This window comes from Tyto alba, unplaced genomic scaffold, assembly GCF_018691265.1.
Source record: "Tyto alba isolate M040663 unplaced genomic scaffold, T.alba_DEE_v4.0 Super-Scaffold_17, whole genome shotgun sequence".
Lineage (NCBI taxonomy): Eukaryota > Metazoa > Chordata > Aves > Strigiformes > Tytonidae > Tyto > Tyto alba.
In genome coordinates, this window is record NW_024881279.1 from 13,127,221 (window position 1) to 13,149,816 (window position 22,596).

Sequence of the window (22,596 nt, forward strand, 5' to 3'; positions counted from 1 at the left end):
GCCCACATAGGTCCTGTGGTTGGTTACAGAGTTTTCTGAGTAACCCAAGGGAGCAAGGAGAGATCTGCCCATGCACTGACAGGGGAAGATACGACTTGTGTCTCAGCTGCATAACACATCCCCCAGATCCAAGAACTCCTCAGCAGACGACAGTGTGGGAGGAGACAGGGAGGCATCCTTAGGACCAACTTGTCTTGCCAAAGCAAGGGAGCTGAGGCATTTGTCCAAGATGCTCTGCTAAAGCCAGGCAGGCTAATTAAAAGGAAGAAAAAGCCATGCATAGGTGGTTTGCACTCTTCAGGCAGTAGGGTGCAATACTCCCTCTTCACCAAGCAGGGTCAGCCGAGCACTATTTTAACACACAATGAAGTCCAAGGGAACTGCTGCTTCACTTAAGGTCTACCAGAGTTTCAGCTTCATAGCAAAGATGTTACCGTCACTGAGCTGCAGCATGCAGCAGAAATGCTTCTGAAACAGCTAGCCCTGTTTTAAAGAACTGGAAATTCAGTCTTGCAAGGTTCACATGCCAGAACTGGCTCTGGAGGTTTCCATAAGTCAGCAAAACCCAGACTAGAAGCAAAGCCAGTCTGAGGCTACAGCTGGTGATCAGACAGGAAACCAGACACAGGCCCGGGTTTCTCAGTCTGTTACTTTATTAGAAGGGTCTTTACATCACAGTGGTGGCCCCACTGAAGATGAAATATTAAAAAAACCTTTTTATTCAAAGCCACATTTAGAAAACAATGGCATCCCATCCCCCCTCAAAAACAAGCTGGGTTTATTCATGGTTCATTCTGAACAGGAAACAACAAAAACATCCTCTTTTGAAAGGGGGCAAAGAAAAACCACCCTGTAAACATGACGATCAAAAGATGTACTGCCCTGCCCTCTTCTAGGAGGGCGACAGTACTGGAGCCCTGGCATACCTGGAGAGGGAAGAGAGAACAGGGAAGAAGCAGGGGACAAAACCATTCCCACTCCCTGTTAGCAAAAGCAAAACTATGTTGGTAGCTCCAGGCTGCAAATAAGCTGAACTGGAGAAAGGGACAACCGATGTATCATGGGGGCATCACACTAGCTCTTTAAAAGCCCCCAGAAATAGTCTCCTTCCTCATGGCTACACAATATCCAGAGAGAGCTGTCACTCCCTGGGCTGGTGGAGGCGGCAATGCCCTTCAGCTGGATGAACAGTATGCTGCAGGACATCCTTCTGCAAGTCACATGTAACATGTGAAGAACATGCACCAGGTACTGATGTCTGTGACAACAACCATTTCATAGAATAGCTCCAGCCTGACCCCCATGGGACCAGGAATAAAACCACCGGGGCTGATAAAACACATTTCTAATGCAATTAAAAGGCTCAAACCAGCATTGTCCTGGTTCAGGAACAACCTTCTGCATTCGTTAATTTTACATCAGCTCCCATCCTGGCACTATCGCATCTGAAAGGCACAATCAACGGGACAGGCAGTCTTCCTAGGAGGACAGGCTAGTTACTGAAAAGCTGATAAGCAGTCTGTTTGCAAAGGGTCCCAGCCCTGAAATGTCCATCTAGGCTATCTTTATAAATAGAGACATTAATGGTGTGGATTCAGAAGCTTGGAATGGCCCAAATGGATGTAGTCTTGCTAGTTTGCAGGAAGCTTATAAATATGTATTGTAGACTGTAAAGGGGTAGGAAATAGTGTACTTTATCTCATATAAAGAGGTGTTAAGGGCCTGGGGGCTGACTCCTTCAGCTAGGTACCTAGAAATGTAGCACATCACATACCACTTTTTTTCTGAAATGCCAGTATGTCTCTAAATCAACATACAAGACTTTAAAACAACTTTTTTTTTTTTTTTTTTTTTTTAACAGAAACATTTTTTCCTGATAGGGAAGCAGGCCTAAAACAAACAATGTTGTCCAGAGAGCAACAGAGGGAAAACCTTAAGTGCTACCTTACACCTTTTGGTTGTGTAAAGAAGAAGGTGCTGCCCCGTGAGGTCTCTGTCCCCCTACCCAGGTCTGTGCTCTGCATCCTACCGAGCCGCTCAGCCAAGCACTGCCTCGTGCAGGTGGAGGAAGGCAGCCCAACAGAGACACATCACCATGGAGCAGAAAGAACAGAGGGCTGGATGTGCTGCTGCCCTGCAGTGTGACTCCAAGCTGAATGCCAGGAGAATCATCCATGAAACTGTGGCACATCATAAGGAGATGAGACATCAGTGGAGAAAGCAATGCTGAGAGTAACAAGCTATCATGACCTGTCTTTGCATCTCTTCTTCCATTGCATCCCTTGTTTCAAGACTCCTTTATTCCTTCCAAATCATGCTTTGCAGCCTGTAACTCTGACTGCAGAGTGGCCAAGCTGGCTGACCCCCATGGCCCACACATATGTAACACTTTAAAAAAGATCTCAAGCACATGTGTGATCATGAGGGCTCCAGAAGTAACACCCTTCAGCCCCAAACTTGTCCTTAGCAGAAGGCGCATGACTGTGACCAATACCTCACTGTGTCAACCACGAGACTGAGCACCGTTACAAACCTCCCCCTCTACACACACACACATACACTTCTTTAAGAGACAAAAATCTGCAGCCAGCTGAACAGTTTAATTACGCCATAGTGCAGTCTCTGAAAAGATAGTGATAGCTAGGTGCCAGAGGGAGTGTGGTGCCAGCAATCACAGCAAATGAAGAAGCAGAAGCATTTTTGGAAGGACATCCCCTTTCTGCATATGGGGAGGAAGAGGAAAGAAAAAACCCAAGCCTCCCTCTTCAAAGGCAAAAATATCCAAATCACTGTCTCTCCCTTAAGCAAAAAAGGGCCACAGTAGACAGAAATGCATCTAAGGGAAGTATGGGGAGGCCACAAGGCCAAGGTTAGCCTAAGACAACTCCAAAGCTGCTCTGCCCTAGACTAGTCCTTACAGAGGACTGGGAAGAGGAGCAGCAACAGTGGAAAGAGAGGCTGATAACCCCTACTCGGAGGGCAGGAGCCATCGCCTGTTGCTCCTGTTCAGAGCAGTTATTGCTTTACTTCAAGCTGACAAGCCCACTGAGCACCAGGCTCACGTGAGAGGCGACGCATCCAGCAAACAGTGCAAGTACAATCGCAGAAAGGGTCCTGCCGGGCGTCCCAGCCTGGAGCTGTGCTGGGCGGGCCAGCTCCTGGAAAAGCCACCAAAACTTCCAGCCAGCATCCCCAGTGCAGGACAGAGGCCACATTTATCCCAGACAGAGTGAGGGGACAGGAGGGTGCTGTTGTAAGAAGAGGCTGCCGAGAGGATCTTCCAAGTCCAAGTTGCCCACCTGCTGCCCAGGAGGACACAGCAGGTACCAGCTGGTGGCCTGCCAGCTGCAGGGTGTTACGAGCTCTCTGCGGAGCTGAATAGGACGAACTTGGCGTGTTTGGTTGGGGATGCAGGTGTCTGTCCATCTGCCTCCTCGCTCAGCTTGAAGAACATCTCCTGCTCACGCTTCTTCTGATTCAGCTCATCCTCCAGGGCCTTAAGCAGAAGGGAACACACACAAGAGCTGTATTTGCGATTGTACTGGAGCTACAGACACTGTCCCCTCCAACTAGCCAAGCAGGACACCCTGCTCATGCCAAGGAGGCTCTACCTTCTTCCGTGGCCTCAGCTTGTCGCGCCACTCCTTCATGTGCTGGTTGTGGTTCTCATCCAGGGACTTAAGCTTCTGGGTTTCATGCTCAATCAGGAGGTGACACTTTTCATTCTAAACACAGATCACAAAACAGAACACCCATTAAACAGCTGAACCCGTAAATCCAGGGTCAAACAGGACTTGCATCAGCCAGAGGTATTCAGAACTCTGAGCTCCAGGGCACGTTTAGACATGGCCACAGAAACCTCTCAAAGCAGAGCAAGGGGACATCAGGTCTAGTTCACTGCCAGTCCTCTGTAGCTGCCCCTTCTGACACACTCCCTGTGCTGGAGCAGAAAGAGCACACAGGCAGCTCTGAGAGACCGAGACACGGGGACGGGTACCTGCAGCTGCTGGAGCTCGTTTGTGTTGCTCTCGCACTGGGCCTGCATGTCCTTCATCTGCGTCTCGTGCTTCTGCTGCTGGTGCAGCCGCTCTGCTTTTTGCCTCTTCTCTTCCTGCTGAGCAAACTGGAAGAGAGAAAAGCAGGTGCCCGTGTAGGCAGCATTGCTCTGATGTCTGAAGCTGGTTAAAAGACTGGCCAGCTTGCGCTATTATATAGGAAAGAAAGAAAGGCCCCGAGGATGCTTTCCAACACTAGTCATGATGGAAGCAGCGCTGAAAAACACACCCAAGCAAAAGGCCTCTGACTCCTTGACATAGGGCAGAAATTTGGGAACAGCTGCCTACTTCAACTTCCCTTCTGCCAGTAGGCCAGTGAAATACTGCACCCCCAAGCCAAGCCTCAACCCTGGTGCCCTTTGCAAGACCTGACCTGTTTTATCTTTTCCCGCTGCTCGGATGCACTCCCACTGGAGTGGATGTGAAGGCTCTTCTTGTACATGGCCATGCGTGTCTTCCCTTCGCTCCGCTGGATTTTGGGGAGTCGGGCTTTCTCCTGCTGCTGCCGAATTTTCAGCTGCTCTAACATGCGCTGGTTGTATCGCTGCATTTGCTCCCTTTCCTGCACCAGCAGAGGGACAGGTATCAGAGGAGGAGGGACACCTCAGACCAACAAGAAAGTGCTGAGGAGACCAGAGAGATCTGGAGAGGAGATTTGGGAGTTACACGGAGGTGGCTGGTGACAGCTCCAAGGGGACATGAGGTGAGGGCAGCTACTGAACGTGCTGTGAAAGCAGAGGAGAAGGGGACTGGAAGGAAACAGAAACAACTGTGAGATATGCCAGTCTTCACTCGTTGCCCTGGGAATGCACCATCCCACATACTGGACAGTGACAGATTTCCAGAAAAGCCCCCCAGATTCACAACTGCTTCTTACACACTAAATGCATGCAGCACAGAATACATGTCCCAAGCAAGTATGCTGATCTGAGCATTATTCTGGTCCCTTTTCACTAATAATGACCAAGTCCCTTAACTCCTAACCCACCCTTACCCACTTACAGCCTAGAAGGGAAACATCCCTTCTGGGGACACCCAGGCACCCTGCTGACCAGCACCAGCATAGGAAGGTGCTAACTGGTCACCTTCTCATGCTTCCGGAGCAACTCATGCCTCTGGAGAAAATACTGGTCCTTTAGCTGCTGCTTGACAAGCTGGTGCTTCTCCTGTTGCTGATGCTCTTCGAGATCCCAGATGCATGCCTCTCGGTCTGAGGAAGGGAGAAGGGTCAGGACACAACCCACCCTGGCCCCCCCAGTTTGGTCACCCAAAGCGTCCCAAGCATGAGCGATCCCTACACGCAGGAGCAGTGCAGCAGATATGGGGGGGTGATTGTTCACCTCCTGTTTTCCAAGAGAAATTGGTTGCAAACCATATTGGAGAATCATTTCTTGCAATTATGAATTCTAATTGGTTCATATTTGTAAAGCACTCTGAAGATTAAAGTGCTAAGTATTATTATTGTTAAACATTTAGACAGTATCTGGCAAGGCTGTTTTTTCTAAATCCTATCCTGCCAGCTTGCAACTCTGTCACAGCATCTGTTGTGTGGGAAGAGCCAGCATTGGATAAACCCATCGTTACAGCATTTGATTTCCTCCTTTACAGCCTTTGCCACCTACCTCTCAGGAGCTGCTGCTTTTTGTTCAGGCACTCGCGTTCCTTGTCACAGATCTCTCTTTTGTTCTGGGAGGTTATATTCTTCATGGCTAGCTCCAGGTCCTCCTTCTGCTTGGCCAAAAACTCCTGTTCCTGGAAGAAAACAGCAGTACCACAATGAGCCCTCCTTCTGTTGCAACTTGAAAAGCATCTGGTTGTGTTTCAGAGACTGCCAGTCCCTCAAGAAGGAAGGATGCTTCTGTCTACTACACACTTTCCAGTCTTGGAGTTGTGGTAATCTTCCCTCAGCCTTACCATGGTTTGTTTTTTCTGGGCAAAGTCATCCATCTTCACCTTCATGTTCCCTTTCCGCTGTTGCCGTGGCAGCTTCTCAACCTCGTTCTTGACCTTTGGGAGGGAAATGAGATTTATCTGCAGGTAACTTTAGGCCAAGAACAACCCCACCTAATGTTGCTAAACAGCTGGACATCAGGAAATACCCAAATATACAATAAAAAAGCAAGAGCTTCCTGCTAAAACACCAACAACTGCTTAGCTCTCAAGTTCTGCTATAGAGAAATGCTAAAGCTTTCCTGGAAGGAACAGATGCAGGAAACCAGCTTTCCCCCATCCTATCCCCATTTTTACCTCCTTCTTCATCTGCTTCAGCTGCTCCAGGAATTTGACATGGTCCCGCTCCTGCTCCAGGCGAATGCGCTTGGCCTCCTCCCGCCGGCGCAGCGAGTGATCTTGTTCCATCTTCTCAATCTGCTGCTTCTGCTGCCGTTCGAGGTTTTCCAGTTCAGTGTCATAGAACTTCTTCTTTGTCTGTATGGGAAGGGAACAGAGGTCAACCTCATCCCCCTCTCTGTTTCATTTCCTTCCAAAAGTATTTAAAAAAAAAAAAAAAAAGAAGAAAAAAGGAGGAAGGGGTTTTCCTTGCATGGACTGAGCCTCTTTACTAAGGAGAGATTTCCAAATAGCACCCCACGAAGCACACAGGGCAGAGATAGCTCTAGTGTGAGCACAAAGCACTTTCGATCTTGTTCTAGCGCCGATACACTTCAAGCCTTTCTTCTGCTTATGTCCTGATCTGCAACATCCTACTGGGACCCATGGCCCTGGGCAAATATTAGCAGGCAGTGAAGCTCAAGCATAATAGTTCTTTCTCTGCAGACAAGGATTTCCAAGTCTGAGGTCACTTTGCTCTGACAGCACCCCTGTGTCTGATATCTTCCTCCCTGTGAGCTGCAGGGATGGAGCACCCAGGTGTCAACAAGACCAGGTTGCAAACTGCTCAAGAGAAAGGGTAAAGGAAGCAGGTTTGGAGCTTTTGCACATCACACTGTACGGTAATTAAATCTCACAAATGAAAAGTGACTTGCTAAGATGAGAATTCACAGACGTGGCATGTCAAGACTAGAAATACTACAGAGCACACGAATCAGTGATGGCTCCCAGCCTTCTGCAAGGGGATGGGGTTGCCAGGCACACATGCTAGGTGAATTAATAAAGGGGTATCTAAAAGATGGCTCATGAAAGCTTTAAAGGGACTTATCTACAAAATTGTTTAACTTCAACAGAAGCTGCCCATGGAGGGACTAAGTCTGTAAGCTCTGTTTATTCAATTTACACTCAAAGACTTGCCAGATTTCCTGCTGTCACACGCTGGCCACACTGCTTTCTTATTTAAAGGTTTTCTTCTGTGAAATACAACAGCACTGTAAACTGTTTCTCACAGTAGCCATGAACAGACATACAAGAAAAAAAAAAAATCATTAAAGAGGGAAGGTCCAGAACAACCCTTTTCAGGCTGCGCCTTGCCAGGCAATGGCAGCCAGTGCTTCCCAAGCTTCAGGCCGCACGTGCTGAACACCCACAAAAGTCTCCATCCTCCACCGATGCATCCCATGCCCCATAACCCCAAGGGGTTCCTCAGCGGCCCTGCTCCCTCCAGACATGATGCCCCAGGACTGCTACAACCTAGAGAGCATCACCCTGTGCAAGAGTTTGCAGGGCATCTGCAGAGGAGAAGTCAAACCAGCCGATACCCAGGAGGTCCCCCTTCCCTGCCCACGTACCGTCATTTCTTGCTCGAAGCGCCTGAGCATCTGCTCCAGCTGCAGCTGGTGCTTGCTGTTGAGCTGGGCCTGGTTTCGGTGCTCCTCCTTCTGAAGGAGACGCAGCTCCCGCAGCTCCTGGCGCCTGCAGAGGGTTAAAATGGAAGGGGAGAGAAAAATACAGAGTCAGACAAGTTCAGAGGCATGTGCCTGAGCGGAGATGTCAGAATCTGTAACCGGAGCACTCCAGCGGGGAATGAAAGCCACAGAGCCACTCTGCAGAGCCCTGCCAGATGCTTTGAGCACAGGCAGGAGGTAAATGCCAACTGGCTGATGTGCTCTCAGGCTCTGTGACACCAGAGCACTGCAAGGAAAGCAGGATGCTAATTATGGTAACGGTTGGAAAACTGTCAGTTTTCACAGGTAAGGCCTGTTAGCAATCACAGCTTCTCAAACAAGCCCTGTCAAAGCTTCTAAGGTGATTCTGCAGGCACTGCTCCCCCAGCCAGCACCCAAAATACCCATTCTGCCAGCTGGGGTAGTGCATACTGGTCTTCAGAACATAGCTCAAGCCAAGCTGGCACTGCTCTGGCCTGGCCCCTGCGCTTCCCATCTGTTCTTGCTCACACCTGGGTGGCAGAAAGGGCAGTTTTCCCCAATTCTGACCTATCTACCACACCACTGTATCACCCCCCTCATCCAGCTTCACATCCAGCAAAAGGGAGCCTCTGCTCAGATGGTTGCGTTTGAGCCCATTTGCCATGTTCATGCCCAATCGAGCTGGAAATCACTGACGTGCCATGCAAAAGGAACCGCAGCAGCAGTTTCTCCATGCAGGAATCCCACCATGACCTCCACTGCTGTGCATTAGCCCGACTCATTGAGTCCAAAACTCTGTGGGGACCCTCCTGGGAAAAGCACTTAGAAACAATTTCTTCTTTCAAAACAAACTCAAGCCCCATTAAATCAACTGGTGCAATACGAGGTGCTCTCTTGTGATCTTGCTTTCAAATCAATAGCTTGGCATGTTCCAAAAAGCCAGAAGCAAGCCCCATAAGTGCAAATCAAGATGCCAGGAGAGTTGATCATGCCCTCCAGCTAGCCCCAGGGGAATAAACACTTCTCCCAGAAGGTGTTCAGAGACTTGATGCTTTCCAGCTCAAGCCTCTTTGTCTCTTCCTCACAGATGAAGCAGACACTATTTTAAAAATTAGCATCTTTTCAGGGATGCCACCAGAGCTTAGAGTGGACTGGGAGAAAGCAGCTTTGCCTGGAAACTCCCTGTAGGCTAGTACATGGTCCCCATGTTATTGGTGTTATATGCACTTCTAATATAAAAAAAAAAGAGTAGTTAATGAGCTTCTGCATAGATCTGATATAAGAGCCTAGGAATAAGGCTGCTGAAGGGACACACAGTGCTTGGGACAAACTATATTCTCAGAAGTCCCTCAGAGCAGCACAAAAGAGCCTAGTATAGGGCATCAAGCAAAACAATTTGTATTTTAATTATTTCAATGGCCTTCTCATTTCAGTGCTGCTACTGATAGTAACAGAGGAAGAAACAGCAGTTTCTCTTCCTGACAATAGGTCACTGAGGTTTGAAAGCTATAAGATCTGCAAAGGAGTCAGAAAGACTTAAGCAGGGAGGATACACACATGAATATTAAGTGATGCTCAAGAAGTTTACAACTCCCTTGGCCTTTCTGTTAATGAAGTCTGAGGACATACAAGAACAAAAGGAAGAGAAGCATCTTGAGAAGACTTCTGTGCTTATTTCCACTGAGCCAGCACATCTACAGAATTGAAGAGACATTCAGTCACCACCCCTCGTCATAGCCTTGCTGCATCTTATCCCCGAGACGCACCCTTTGTTCCCCTGCATGCAACATGCAAATAGAGCTCTGCTTACAACATACGGCAAGCACTCTGCCAGCCAAAGAAAGGCTAAAAAAGTGATGTCTGTACTGGACAGTTGTCCTGTCCAAGCGGGACCAACACACAAAATGAGATGACTTTAGGTCACTCCTGGATTTGCCTGTGGAGAAGAAAACCCTGCCCTCCCTCCCTCCCAGGGACCCACTTGCCTGAGAAATCTCATCTCTTCATCCTTCTTCTCATCCTCACTGATGATCTTCGAGGTGGTGACACTCACCTCTACTCCATCCACCACAAACTTGCGTGTGCGTTTCAGTGTCTTCTTGTGCATCCGGGAATCCTGAGTCGGCAGGGGAGGAAAGGAGGCAGCCATGAAGCACCTACCCGGCTTGTTGCACGGGGTGCTACAGCTGGAAGTCTCAGAGCAATTTTGATGCCGTTGTTAATAAAGAACATAAGCAAACCACATCAGGTAAAAATCATCAGCAGATTTAGAGCTGCCATTCAAGCCCCACAGCCTTTCTACCATGCTGCAGTCCCACCCTGCAGAAACGTGACCTGGAAGATAGGCACCCCACCACCTGAAGACCCTTCCTTGCCATATCTAACTCAAGTGAAGCCTGATGGGGGATGCTAGGACCCCCCTGAATTGCACTGCCGAGGAATCCACACAACGGGAAGCTTGCAATGGTTCCTTTGAAGGCTCCTGGGCCATCCGACCCACGGGCCCCCCCACACGTACCCTCTTGCAGGTGCGAGGCAGGCAAGGCCCCCGCATCAGGCTGCGATTGTGGATGGAGTCACAGGGAAACAAGCCAGCCCCATCCAAAGGCTCAGCACTAGGGTCCCTCTGGCCCTCATTACAATACTTCACTAATCACAGCCAGCTCTGAGCCCCTTACAGTGACCTCCACAAAGCACAGCCCAGGCTCGCTTCCATTAGCACAGGTAGGGACAAGTGCCAGGAGCACTGCAGCCTCTCCCAGCAGCGCCACATCCTTCTGCAGCGTCAGCAGCCCAAGCCTGGCTGAAGGACTGTGTCCAGGGACTCTGCTACTTTGGCAAAAAATAATAATAATTATATGAACGACTTAATCATGCAGCCCTACAGGGAAAGCACAACGGTGGAATGAGCAAAGGCTCCCTGAAGTCCTCTTGCTCTTACAGTCATGACCATTACAGTTATAGAAGATGACAGAAGAGCTTCATGTGAGCTGGAAAGGCCCAAAGCAAGCCCCTGGAGAGCTAGCTGCAGTGGAGGAGCCAGAGAAACTCCAAGGGCATGCAACTTGCCCACTGTGTAACAACGTGCCACTATAGTTGTGGTTCAGCCAACACGGAGCTGCATAAGAGCAGCTTAGGTCACAAAGGCTCTTACTACCCCAAACTGAATGAAAACAGCTGGCTAAAACTCCTGCATTTTCCAAATGAGAAATGCCAACATTCAGCTGTCTGTTCCAGCCCCAGTGCCCATTCAAACCACGACCCGGGGCTGCTGCAGCCAGGGTGGTGCCTGGTCCCCAAGCAGTCCCCAGGCTCTTCCCCACTGTTGAACGAGCAGCTCCCTGCCTTATTCATGGAGCTACTCAAATGTAGATCTAAAAACAGAATTATTTTCTCCTGGTCTTTTCTGTTATCCCTTGGTAGCAGGCCAGCATCCTCTCCTGAATACGAGTAAATGTAATTACAAATATTCCTGTAAAATAAATTGTTCTCCAGAGAAGAGTCTGAGAAACTGTGGTCATATGGGATGCTGACTTTGAGTCCCCACTTTGAGCACACTTCACAGCGCACATCCCAGTGTGCCTCCTCCAGCTCCCAAGGGTTTCAGCCAAAGCTGTGAACTCCCAGTAGCCATGCAGGTCAGACTTAAGAAATTCAAGCTAGATACTCAAAAGAATGAGTTCCCTCCACAGAAAGTTTGGTTTACCTTTTGAAAACCCTGTCTCCTTCTGCCCATTTCTGACTGTTTTCTCTGCCAGCTGCAGCCTCCCAAATTCACCTGTAGATTTCTTATCCCTAATCTTTCTAAAAAAAGAAAAGATCTGGATACCTTTTGCCAAAACTTTTTTTTTTACTTTGGACTGAACTATAAGTAACTGGAAAAAGAGTCTGGTAATAAAAAAGTCACCTTAAATTTGCAGTTTAGCCTGTGATAAAAAGTTAATGTTTATAACCAGAAATGGTTTAACTCTTTGCTGTCCCTTCTCTTGAGGCAACCTGTCTGGCACCCTGTGCATGAAACCCAGCAGCACCAGAAACATAAGCAAGGGCAGAGCAGGGAGTTTAACCCCATGAAGCTAAGGCTGGGCAAGGAGCCTGGGTGAGGAGCAAGCAGCACAGCCTGGTACCCCACATGTACTCACAGCTCATTGTGCAAAGCAGAAGCTTCAGCAGAGCACCTTTCCCAGGGCCCTCCAGCAGCATCACTCCTGGAGAACAGCTCTGCCTGAACACCTTGCTTGGAGAGATGCCCTTTAGTTTGTTCTGAGCATTACCTCTGGCTGGGGCAATTCAAATCATGATCTAATATGACTATCTCAAAGACTTACTTCCAAAAAAATCATTTCCCCTTTTAGGGGACTAACTAGGGAAAGCAGTTACACATGTGGCATTATATTAATCTTTGGCTGGCCTCAAGGACACCAGGTGTCATGGGAAAGGCAGTGAAAAGAGGCAAATTGCTATGCAAGAGCATCATGCTTCCCTCATTAAGGATCTACATTGATTGTGGACTCCTGCAGGGGATGCTGGCTCTCATGCTCACAGCAGGAGACAGGAGGGGAGGAAAGTTTTGCAGAGAATGGTTTTGCAGCATGTTTCTGTGCTGGGAAGCTATCAGTCATGCAGGCAACTGGATAAAGATCTTGTGCAACAGATCACTATGCCCCCTCAAGTCACACACATTTCTTCTTTTGAAGCTCAGCAAATATCATTCCAGTTACTTTGCCTCTTCCTCTAAGCCATGCTGACCTGGCTGGCTCTGACTCACAAGCATTCCCAGCCTCAGAAAACCTTTAGCAAAAGCCAAGAAGCCTGGGAGGTCTTCATGCAAGTCACTGCTGACACAAACCAGGCCAGATGTGTAGCAGGTTGGAAAAATTGTGAGAGGCACCAGCCCAAATACGATTTTTCCTGGGGCTAGGTGTTCTAGGAATGGCAATGGATAAAGTTTAGGAAATCACATTTTTGGTTTCATACTTGTCCTTGTTCTGACTGTATGACTCCACAAGTCAGGTGAGTGGCATGGTTACTTCACACTTCTCAGGGACCCAAAATAGCTACAGAACATCGTATTTCCATTAGATTTCACTGGCCTGGAACAGCAGAGGACACACGTACCTGCAGCAGCTCCACTAAGAGCTTCTCCTTCACTTGAGGACATACCACGTATCCATGGCACAGCTTAATCCAGCAGTATGCGCTGTGCCACCCTAAGCCCAGCTGGGACAAGCGTCTGTAGACATGGAAAACAACCATCGAAGGCTCTGCCTAAAGATGGGCTTCCTTCCTCCTTGATGGCCCTATGTTTATCTGCAAAGGTCCAAGCCTGGACACTGACACTGCAAGTGCTGCGGCCAGCCTTTCCATTTATCTCACCAAATAGCACTGGGGTGGCACCTGGCTGGTCTTTAGCCTTGTGCTAATGCAAGATTCCCTGACTCCCTGTCTTCATGCAGCCTCTGTCCTCTCCTACTTTACCTGCTCCCCACTGTCAGGCACCGGGCTGACTGGGGGCAACTCAATTTCTCCTCCTATAGTCAAAGATTAACCCCATCTAGAGTACAGCACGCTGCTTTCTCAGGAAGATGTTTAAGGGGCTATGGCCAAAGTGTGAATGTGCATGGCCACTCAAGGAAAAGATCTGAATTTCAGGGGACTTGGCTAAAAAGGGAAAAAAAAACGCTTCAGCACTTTTTATTAGAGGTTTTCTGCCCTTTCTTCTCCACACCCTCTGCCCACCACTTACCTTCAGGGAGATGGAGCCACTCTCTCTGTTGAGGGACAGGTCAGCAGACATGGTGAGGTCCATGCTTTCAGAGGCTGAAGTGCTGCCAGAATCCGAATCCCCTTTGGACCGGCTGCTGGGGAATGGAGCTGGGGGCTCCAAACTCCCGTTGGCAAGCTTCTCCTCCATGAAGTTCTCCAGGTGGCTGCTCTCCGGCCGTTCCCCAATGCTCTTCCGCTCCTTGCTGCCTGGTCCAGGATTCTTGTCCCTCTCCATTGAGTTACTACGCCGTTCAGGCTGCGAGATGATGTCTGGCTTGCCCTGGGTGGCCAAGGTGGCAGAGCTGGCAAGGGGTTTTGTGGAGTGGTTGCTCTCCAGTTTGTCATTGTCACTGCTTGTCCCTTCATCTGAGACTTTATCGCTCTGTCCATCTGTCGTCTCCTTGCCAGACCCCACAGGCCCGTTCACTGCCTTGGGCAAGGAAGAGTCTGGAGGCTTCTCCCCATCAAAACTCAGCTGACTCGCCTCAGAGGGGTCCCGCTTGTGCTTACCAGGGGGCTGGGAAGACAGCAAAGGGAAGGTGTTGGGTTTTGCACCACCACTTTAACACAACTGCAAGAACTGCAAGTCCCCATGCTTCAGAGCAAAGTCACCCGCAACTAAAGAGTTACTGGGAGGAAATCTTCCCTTTTAGGACATCAGTCCTGGGATACTTCTATCCTTCTCCAGTTTTATGGTCCCAAGGACTATGGACACTGGCTGGAAGGAAACAGCATATTGGGGAAGCTCCAAATTCTTAAGAGGCAGCCCAGGAATTTGCATATCAAACACCTTTTCACGTGGCTAACTCCACCATAGATTAATCACTGTTCTTTGCCACAGATGAGGGATGTCGAGGCATATCCCTGAGCAAAGCTGCCCAGGAAGCCTTGAGATGTTCCCTTCAAAGAGCCCAGCTCAGAGGCAGATTTGTCCAGCTACCTCCTAGGGCCGGTGGTGCCCCACTGTGGCACCACGTGCTGCTGGCATTGCTTCCACTCCAGCTTTTCCAGCCTGTACTAGGACCTGCTTTTCACTTTTTTTCCCCTACTTTTTCTTAATTTTTTAAACACTTTTTGCAAGCCCCTCTTGCAAGTGGGTGGCTGGGCCACCTGCCAGCATCATTGTTTCTCCATGCCCTTGGCAGCCATCGAAAAACAGCCCCTCCCTGGCCAAGCAACTGCTTCCCCCTCCCCCTGATGGGGCCCAGAATACCTATAAACCAGCCTTTTGGAGCCTAGAAAAGTTGCCAGGCTCTTTCCCCTGCCACGGCTACACTGGCGAACTTGCCAGCACAGGGACAGGAGTGCTCACCGAGGCAGACTCTGAAGAGTCGTCATCTTCTGCTTCATCCCGACTGTCCTCAATCTCTTCCATCACCTCGGCCTTGGCCTCAGCCACCAGCTCACGCAGGGCCCGGTTGCTGGTCACTTTGCTGACAAAGGGATGCTGAAAGCCAAGCAAAATGCACATGTGTGAGATGGCCAAAAAAAACAGACCTTGTGAGCTCACAGTTGAGCAAGTGCAGGGTGATGGCAATGGCAAGCACCACTTCTTGCTTTGAAACAACTACAAAAACCCAAGGACACAGTTCTTGCCAGTGTCACCAGGCTTAACCCCCCCGATGAATTTATAGATACGTGCTACATATATGAGGGAGAACAAGAGAGAACACGATGTTGAAGTTAAGTGACAGCTCTGCACACAGATGCTCAAAGTGTGGTGCTCTGCAAAGCTGCTTTATGTCAACATCCCCTAAACAAAAGCACCAGCTGCATTTAAACATGGGACTCTCGCTGCAGAGGAGAGATCCTCCCCTACTGCAGGCAGGCTGAGCTCCAGGGTGCAGGTCTGAGCCCAGAGTGCCACCAGGAGTGGGGCAAGAGCCAGACTGCAGGATCCCTGGGTGCAAACAGAGCATGGGGGAAGGTTTAATTGAAACTGGGCTCGAGTTGCTCAGTGAGCACAGCCGGGTGTTTGTGTTGAGCTTCCGCAAAAGGCTGGGGAGTCCCTTGGGTTTGCAGAGACTGTTGCATGCTTCCTCCCGCTGACACCGTTTCGGGATGGGAAGTGTGCAGCCAGCGTGCCAGCGCTGGAGAGCGAGAGTGTCTGCAGCCAGTGGGGAAAAGCATCTTCCAGGTTTTTGCTATTATTTTGGAAGGGGACAGGAGGAAAGGAAAGGAATTGAATTTAAACCTGGAATAACCAGGTATAATCCTAACTGGCTGCCATGGGGGCAATCTTTAGGTTATAGGAGCTATTTCGGTTCCAGCTGGTGTCTAAAGGGGCTCTGCAGTTTGCTCCAAAGGGAAGAACATTGCTGTTCCTTTTTGGAGCATTTTAGTGGCTGAAAAGTACTATGAATATTCTAAACAAGACCAAAATCATCTGAAACCAATGACACAGGCGGTTCAGACACTCGCAGACCCAGGCACCAGCCGCAGAGCCAGCCCAGGGGCCGGTGCGGGTCCCTACCTCCAGCAGCTGGGCGGCACTGGGCCGGGTCTCCGGGTTCTTGTCCAGCGCTGTCTTCAGGAAGTCTCTGAACTCCAGGGACCTTAAAACATAGTTGTTAGCAAGAAGCTCAGAAGAGAGAAAGGCCTTGGAAACCACAGGGGTCTGCCCAATCCCTTTGCAGGTTGTGTCCCACTTTGCAACTGGTCATAATCACCGTTTCACTCCCAGCATGGGCAACTCTGTACTCAGTTATTCTGACTATTTCTAAGAGAATCAGCAACATGGCCAAGTGAGGGACTAGATTTTGCCTTACCTGTGATGGCAACAGATGGCAGGACTGAGCACCAGCCACTGTGCCCCAGGGCCAAAGTGAAGAGATAAGAGAAGGCACCAGCAGTTATCCTTCGAAAGGAGCCCATGAGTGGAGCTGCTTGTGGACAAGGATGCTCCAGGACCCATCCCCACAGCTGCAGCGTAAAAGGATAGCTGTGAAGGACCAGGAACCCAATAGGAGGGCACCCTCAGCCTGCAAAGATCAGCTCTGAGATACAGAGCATGTCCCTGATCCACTTCTGGCTCCTTAGCTGCTCCCAAGGAAGCACTCTAACCCTGCCTGATGGGTTTTAGTGGTGGGCTCTTGCCTGCTACCTGAACCACTGTAACAACGCTTGTGACTCCAGTGCTCCCCCAGTAATTTGCTGCTAGCTATCATGCAAAAAAAAAAAAAAAATTAAAATATCATCTGATTGGATTTTTTTAAATGGAGAAGAGACTTTCCAGACTCCATAAAAGAAATTCTGGAGCTCTTGGCCATCTCCAGTTTTAGAGGAAAAATCTGCCTTTCACACAAAACCAGGATGTTTTGAAAACAGCCAAGGGATGACTCTTGGTTCAGCAGGACTATGGGTGGGCAGCAGCTCCCCCCGTGCTGCCCACACACCGTCAACACAGTCACAGCACAGGCAGTGCTGAGCAGCCTGCCTTCAGCCAGCAGCTCTCTCAGGGCCCCTAACACATAGCTGGGCCTAGAATACAGCTAGAATCCTACACTGTGTTCTCAAATTAAACAATACTGCTACAAAAGATTCTTTTTTCTTTCTTGAAATACTGTGTAAGTTGGGAAACGCATACTCTGCTGCCCAAAACCCCTCACCATTTGGAAGGGCAGCTGAGCGTGGGGGGGTCGGACTTGGCAATCTTCAGCAGGACTCTCATGGGGTTGAGCTCGTGATGGGGCGGCTCAATCTGGGCCATTTCGATCAGTGTGATTCCCAGGGACCAGATGTCTGCCTTGTAGTCATACGGAGTGTCCTTCATGGTCTCGCACATCACCACCTCCGGGGCCATCCTGCAAGGGGCAGACCAAGAGTCAGGGATGGGGAGAGATGACCCCACTGCCACACAACGTGAGCCTTGCAGCAGCAATTAAGTGCTTTAAATAATCCACAGCACTGCATAAAAAAACAAACCAAACCAAACCAAAACAAAAAACAGCCTTTCCTCCTAGCTCTGGCTTTCAGAAGATGCAGCATCTTTTCTAAGGGGTCCAACCCCCTCTCTCTCGCAGCCCAGCAGAGACAGCCCAGGCAGCCCGTGGAAACCCCCAGGCCATTGACATCTGGCGCGGATGTTGCTTCAGACAATAAATTAATCCCCGCCAATTCCGTTCCTTCAGCATGTCGGGTGATTTAGCGATTGCGTTTCTGGAGTGAGGACTCGTTCCCATGTGCTTGGAGTCGCTTCAAAGCCCACTCCACCCCCCCGGGGTGGGGGGAGTGGGGAGCACACACACGCGAGCACACGTGCATCCCTCGCTCCTCCAAGCTTGGAACATGGCTGGCTGAGGGCAGCGTGACACAGGGCAGCGCTCCCACACCACTGATGCTGCTCACAGCTCCCTTCAGGCGAGGGAAACCCCTGCAGTCCTCTGGCGAGGAGTCCTTGTGAAAATCCTCCCATCCATGCTCGGTAAGGCACTAGAGTCCAACACATCACAAAGGCCATCAGCTCCCTGTTTCTGAGCAAGTCTGATATTCTGAAGAGAGAAGAACCTCATGAACACCCAGGATTTCTTAGCAAGCAGGTCACTCACCAGTAAGGAGTTCCAATGAAGGAGTCTCGCTTCTGCAAGGTTTTCATGTTTTTGGCAGACACTCCAAAATCAGCTGAAAAGAGCGGTAACATTAGATGCCGTAGGAAAATGGAAAGACCCTTCTGAATTAGCACACTTGGCTGAAATGCAGATTTAAAAGCAAGCACACATTTAAGGCAAGAATATGATACAGTGTGCTGTTTCCTCTAAACCGAGCATCAGAAATTAAATTTGCTTTTGGGTACATAACCACCAGGGACCTTCCCCTCTCATGTACTATAAGACAGGGACATAACAAGCCACCCCTAATCCAAACCCTACATATCTAGAAGGAAGTCGAAATCTCTTCCACAAACAAAAGCAGCTCCGTGGCAGATTACTTTCAGGACTGCTATTTCATAGCAAAAAGCCTCATTTTACACCAGAAAAAACTGGTGTTTTTTAACTGGTGCTGTTACATTCTTTCTCTTCCCTTCAGTCTCTTGCATAGCAGCCACTGTGTGGTGCCTTTCTCTGATTTCATCCCATGTATAGAAAGCTGCTGCAGCCAACCCAATCTAAATCAAATTGGTAAAACCTGCACAGGTTACCAATCCCACTCCAGGTCAGTTTGCTCACCAAGATGGCCCTGATGACCTCTGGAGGAGCTGTTATCCATCCGCACCCTAGGCTCAGGGTGTCCCTGCCTGTGGGTCACCCTTGGCCCAAGCCAGCAGAGTGTTTTTACACTGGAACACAACCCATGGTCACAGGAAGGTTTCTATCTTCCCAGGCTGGCTGGTCTCCATCAGCACCAACAGACACATCCCAAGAACACCCCACAGCTGCCAACACCCCTCATCAAAGTCAAGAAGGAGGTCTGCACCTTCCAGACCAGTCCCTACAGACAAAACTACCTTTTCAGCCCCCAGCAGGTAGTTGGATGCCAATTTAACTCAAGCCCATAGCAAGTTGGCAAAGCAACCCTCTGGCAAAACTCTCCCTGTCACCACCAGACTTGTTCTGGAGATAAGACAAATTCTTCCAGCTCCCAGCCCTGCCAACTGGCACCCTGCACGGGATGCTCAGCAGCCAAAAAGCATAAAAATTGAGTTCAAAGAGGGATTAAACAAATTCACAAAAGGAAAGTCCATCAAGGGCCTAAACACGGCTCAAGGAGTCTTGGTGCTTGGCTGGGGACTAAGCACAGCACACAGCTCGATGGTAGATTTGGCCTCCCATGCAACAATACGAAGTTTTCCCCCCACCTTCTCCCGCCTGAGCTCATCAGCCAGCAGACAACCGGCTGGTGTCCCATAGGCAGGGCAGAAGGCAGAGAGCATCCCTCAATCCCCACCATGCTCAGACATAACTGAATGCCACAGTCCAGCTCCCAGCAGCACGTAGCTGCCATTAGTGTAACGTGAAATGGTCCCAAGCAACACCATCGCCCACTCTCCCAGCGAGCTCGGCCAAGCAAGTGCCTGCCGTGCTCCTGTGCCAGGCAGCTCACCGAGCTTGATGTCCCCATCCTGGGTGAGGAGCACGTTGCCTGCCTTCAGGTCACGGTGGATGATCTTTTTGCTGTGGAGGTAATGAAGGGCTTCCAACATCTGGCGGCAAATCACTTGAATCTGAGGTTCGGTCAGGCCCCGGTCCAGCTCTGTGGGGAGGGAGGGAGCCGTTAAAAAGGACAGGGATTCGAGCAATGCTCCACCTGAGCAGCAGGAAAGCACGGGCTACCCAGCAGACCATTTAAAAACCACTATCCATGTGTCAAAGCAGCTGGAGACCAATGCAAATCAGGTTGTTAAGGTAGTTTATTCCCTAAACCAGCAGTCATAGCGCAATGCCCGCCTGCTTGGAGCTGCTGGTTTATAGCTCCCTCCCAGGGACACACGGCTGAGGCATCTGGCAAAGGATAACGAGGGGGACAAGGCAGAGGAGCCAGGCACGCCGCAATGGGGGTCTGCACTGCAAGTTCCCTGCCAATTTGGGAAACGGGTCCCCACAGACAAGCTGGGTCTCACCCAGCGTGGGGACAATGCTGCAGAGGAGGGAGCTGAACATGGCTGCAGGCAGCAGTGGGGTCAAACACAGGCGTGAACACTCAGCAGCTCCGTATGCAGCCGTGTTCTCATCCCCCAGGGAGCTACCCCTGCCACGGAGATGCAGCGTAACCCCCCATACCTCATGAGGGACACACCACTTCCCAAAGCAACAAGCAAAAAAATGCTCACCAGCATTATCCCTATTCACTGCTCTGAGCTAGTTTTTCAGGTAGCACCAGGTACCAGCACACCAGTTCATACCCCGCTGTCTGTCCCTATTTCTGAAGCTTGCGGGGACACACGACCTCTGGCGTGACCTCCCTGCTGAGCTCTGCCTGGCCACTTTCACCATCTGAGACTGCTTTGCAAGGTGACGGCTCTGCAAACCATCAAACTTCCAGATGGTTATCATCGTCTGAGCTTCCCTCCCTCCTCCCTTCCCAGTGCAGATCCCTCCTCCAGCACAGCAGTGTGCAGCAGAGCAAACCGAGCCTTAGGCAATCCCAACTGCCCAAACTGCCTGGCCAGGAGCGGGGCTGATGGATGGACCCCAGAAACTTGGATAGATGCTCATTCAGAGTGAGGATCTTAACCACAGGCTGGGGGATGCTAGGTCAGCCACCTTGTTCCTCCTCTTCCTCACCAAGATCTCCCTTGATTTAGGGGGAAGCTGATGATTTTCACTCTCCCTGGAAAATCTGGCAAAAGTGAGATGCAGCAGGCCACGAGTTTTGTACAAAAGATTTCAAAGACAAAGACCAGTTGCTGGTGGGGATGGAGAGGTGGAACAGGCAACATTTGGCAACTCTGAGTTTACTAATGCCAGGAGCTGCTCTGACTCCCAGCTCCTCTTACCCCTCATTCAGGGTGTCCTGGCACTACAACCAGGCTACTTGCTCATGGTTTTCTATGCTCCCCTTTCCCACATCCTCCAGAGACTGACTGCCATGGCCATGGCCCCACAAATGCTCAGGGGGGATTTTTCTGTCCCAAAAGACAGGGCACCTCTGTTGAAGTTTTTCAGGGGAAGGTGCAATTTCCTCCAGCACTTCAGGAAAGGTACTTTTTTATGCAGTGATTGGGACCTGCTTTAAACAAGTTCCCTAAAGGAGGCGCAAGTTTTAGGGGCTGAATCAAAGATGACAAATTTGAGTCTGTACCTTTCCTGAAAATCAAAAGAAAGCAAGGGCTTTGGAAATATCAGAGCTGAAAGGGAGTAACTCCCACTGAGACTCAGCTCTGTCCCATGGGATCCAGCCAAGAGGACATCAGAGCCATACAGAGGGGACATCACCCCACCACCACACCGAAGTCTGTGCAGCCCTGGCACAGAGGGGCTGTGGCACCAGCTAGGGCTGTTTTGGGGAACACCCACAGACTCTCAGTCCCAGCGCCTCTATGTGGAAGGGAGGAGTTAAAAACGGGAAGATTTCTGGAATGACTGCAAACTGCAGTTTATTCCGACTCTCTGCTGCTTCACCAGATGGACGATACCATACGGAGAAGTCAGCAGGAACATCATGGGAGATTCATCACGAAAGACACCCAGATTAAACATCTCTGCCTCAATGCCCTTCCCGGAGAAGCTGTGGGAATAGGATCCCAAGTACCTAGTGTCTCCAGCAGAGAGATATTTAAAGCCATATTTCCCCTCCAGCCAGACTCTCCCTTCTCCCCAAGCCTTGTGATCTGCTGATCCCAGCAGCATTTAAATCACAAGAGGACATCAAAGTAGCTCAAGAAATGCCCCAGAGCTGCCACACCTTCTGCTCCAGGTATGAAAATAGGCAAACTCATGGGAGAGAAACAGTAGCTGGAAAAGCTGGGGCACCCACATCTGCCATCTGTCTGAAGGTTGCCCCTGAAAGTGTGCCAAGAGGCTGGAAACACCTTGGGGGCATCACCCTGAGCACAGAGAAGAGCCCAGTACCACACACTGCACTCACCCAGCATGGTGGCATCCACCGCCCCGCCTGGGCAGAATTCAATCATGATCTGGGGAAACAAAGAGAGAAGAATTAAAGTCAGGTCCGCGTCTCACTGAGCAAAGCCCACTGGGTAAGGAAGAGGAGATAAAAGCATTGGGTTTTGCTTCCCTGCATGGCAAAGCTGCCCCTTTGCCCCTCATGGGGACGTGGAGGCTTCAGTGCTCCCCAGGACACGTCCCCCAGGCATCCCCAGCACAAACGATCACCCGAGCCCTGGGGCCAGACCCACAACCACATCTGAGAGGGACCGTCCCCATCGCTGCGACATCCCTAGCAGTCATGCCTGGCCCCGTACCTGGACACCCACCCCGAGCAGCCAGCTTCAGCTCCGGCTTTCTCTCTGTTTACATCTCTTCCCATTGCATTTTGGAGCGAGGGCTGCTCCAGAGTGGCCTTGCCAACAGGATGAGATAGCTGTCATAGCTGGGAGCTGACGTGGCCGGGAGAAATCA

General features: G+C 50.2%; 1 protein-coding gene across 1 annotated transcript in view; it reads right to left on the reverse strand.

Annotated features, from left to right (window-relative positions):
- Window positions 1-635: 635 nt before the first annotated feature.
- The window catches only part of STK10 (serine/threonine kinase 10), a 52,319-nt gene continuing 30,358 nt past the window's right edge, over window positions 636-22,596 (reverse strand). The window contains exons 3-19 of the mRNA XM_042790275.1: window positions 22,103-22,151; window positions 19,619-19,768; window positions 18,127-18,199; window positions 17,188-17,382; window positions 16,053-16,134; window positions 14,892-15,026; window positions 13,560-14,096; window positions 9,799-9,929; window positions 7,736-7,859; window positions 6,303-6,482; window positions 5,970-6,062; window positions 5,678-5,807; window positions 5,141-5,265; window positions 4,429-4,617; window positions 3,998-4,123; window positions 3,612-3,725; window positions 636-3,496 (exon numbers count right to left, since the gene is read on the reverse strand). Coding sequence (XP_042646209.1) covers window positions 3,356-3,496; window positions 3,612-3,725; window positions 3,998-4,123; window positions 4,429-4,617; window positions 5,141-5,265; window positions 5,678-5,807; window positions 5,970-6,062; window positions 6,303-6,482; window positions 7,736-7,859; window positions 9,799-9,929; window positions 13,560-14,096; window positions 14,892-15,026; window positions 16,053-16,134; window positions 17,188-17,382; window positions 18,127-18,199; window positions 19,619-19,768; window positions 22,103-22,151 — 2,574 coding nt within the window. The 3' untranslated portion in view covers window positions 636-3,355. The remainder of the gene's footprint in view (window positions 3,497-3,611; window positions 3,726-3,997; window positions 4,124-4,428; window positions 4,618-5,140; window positions 5,266-5,677; window positions 5,808-5,969; window positions 6,063-6,302; window positions 6,483-7,735; window positions 7,860-9,798; window positions 9,930-13,559; window positions 14,097-14,891; window positions 15,027-16,052; window positions 16,135-17,187; window positions 17,383-18,126; window positions 18,200-19,618; window positions 19,769-22,102; window positions 22,152-22,596) is intronic.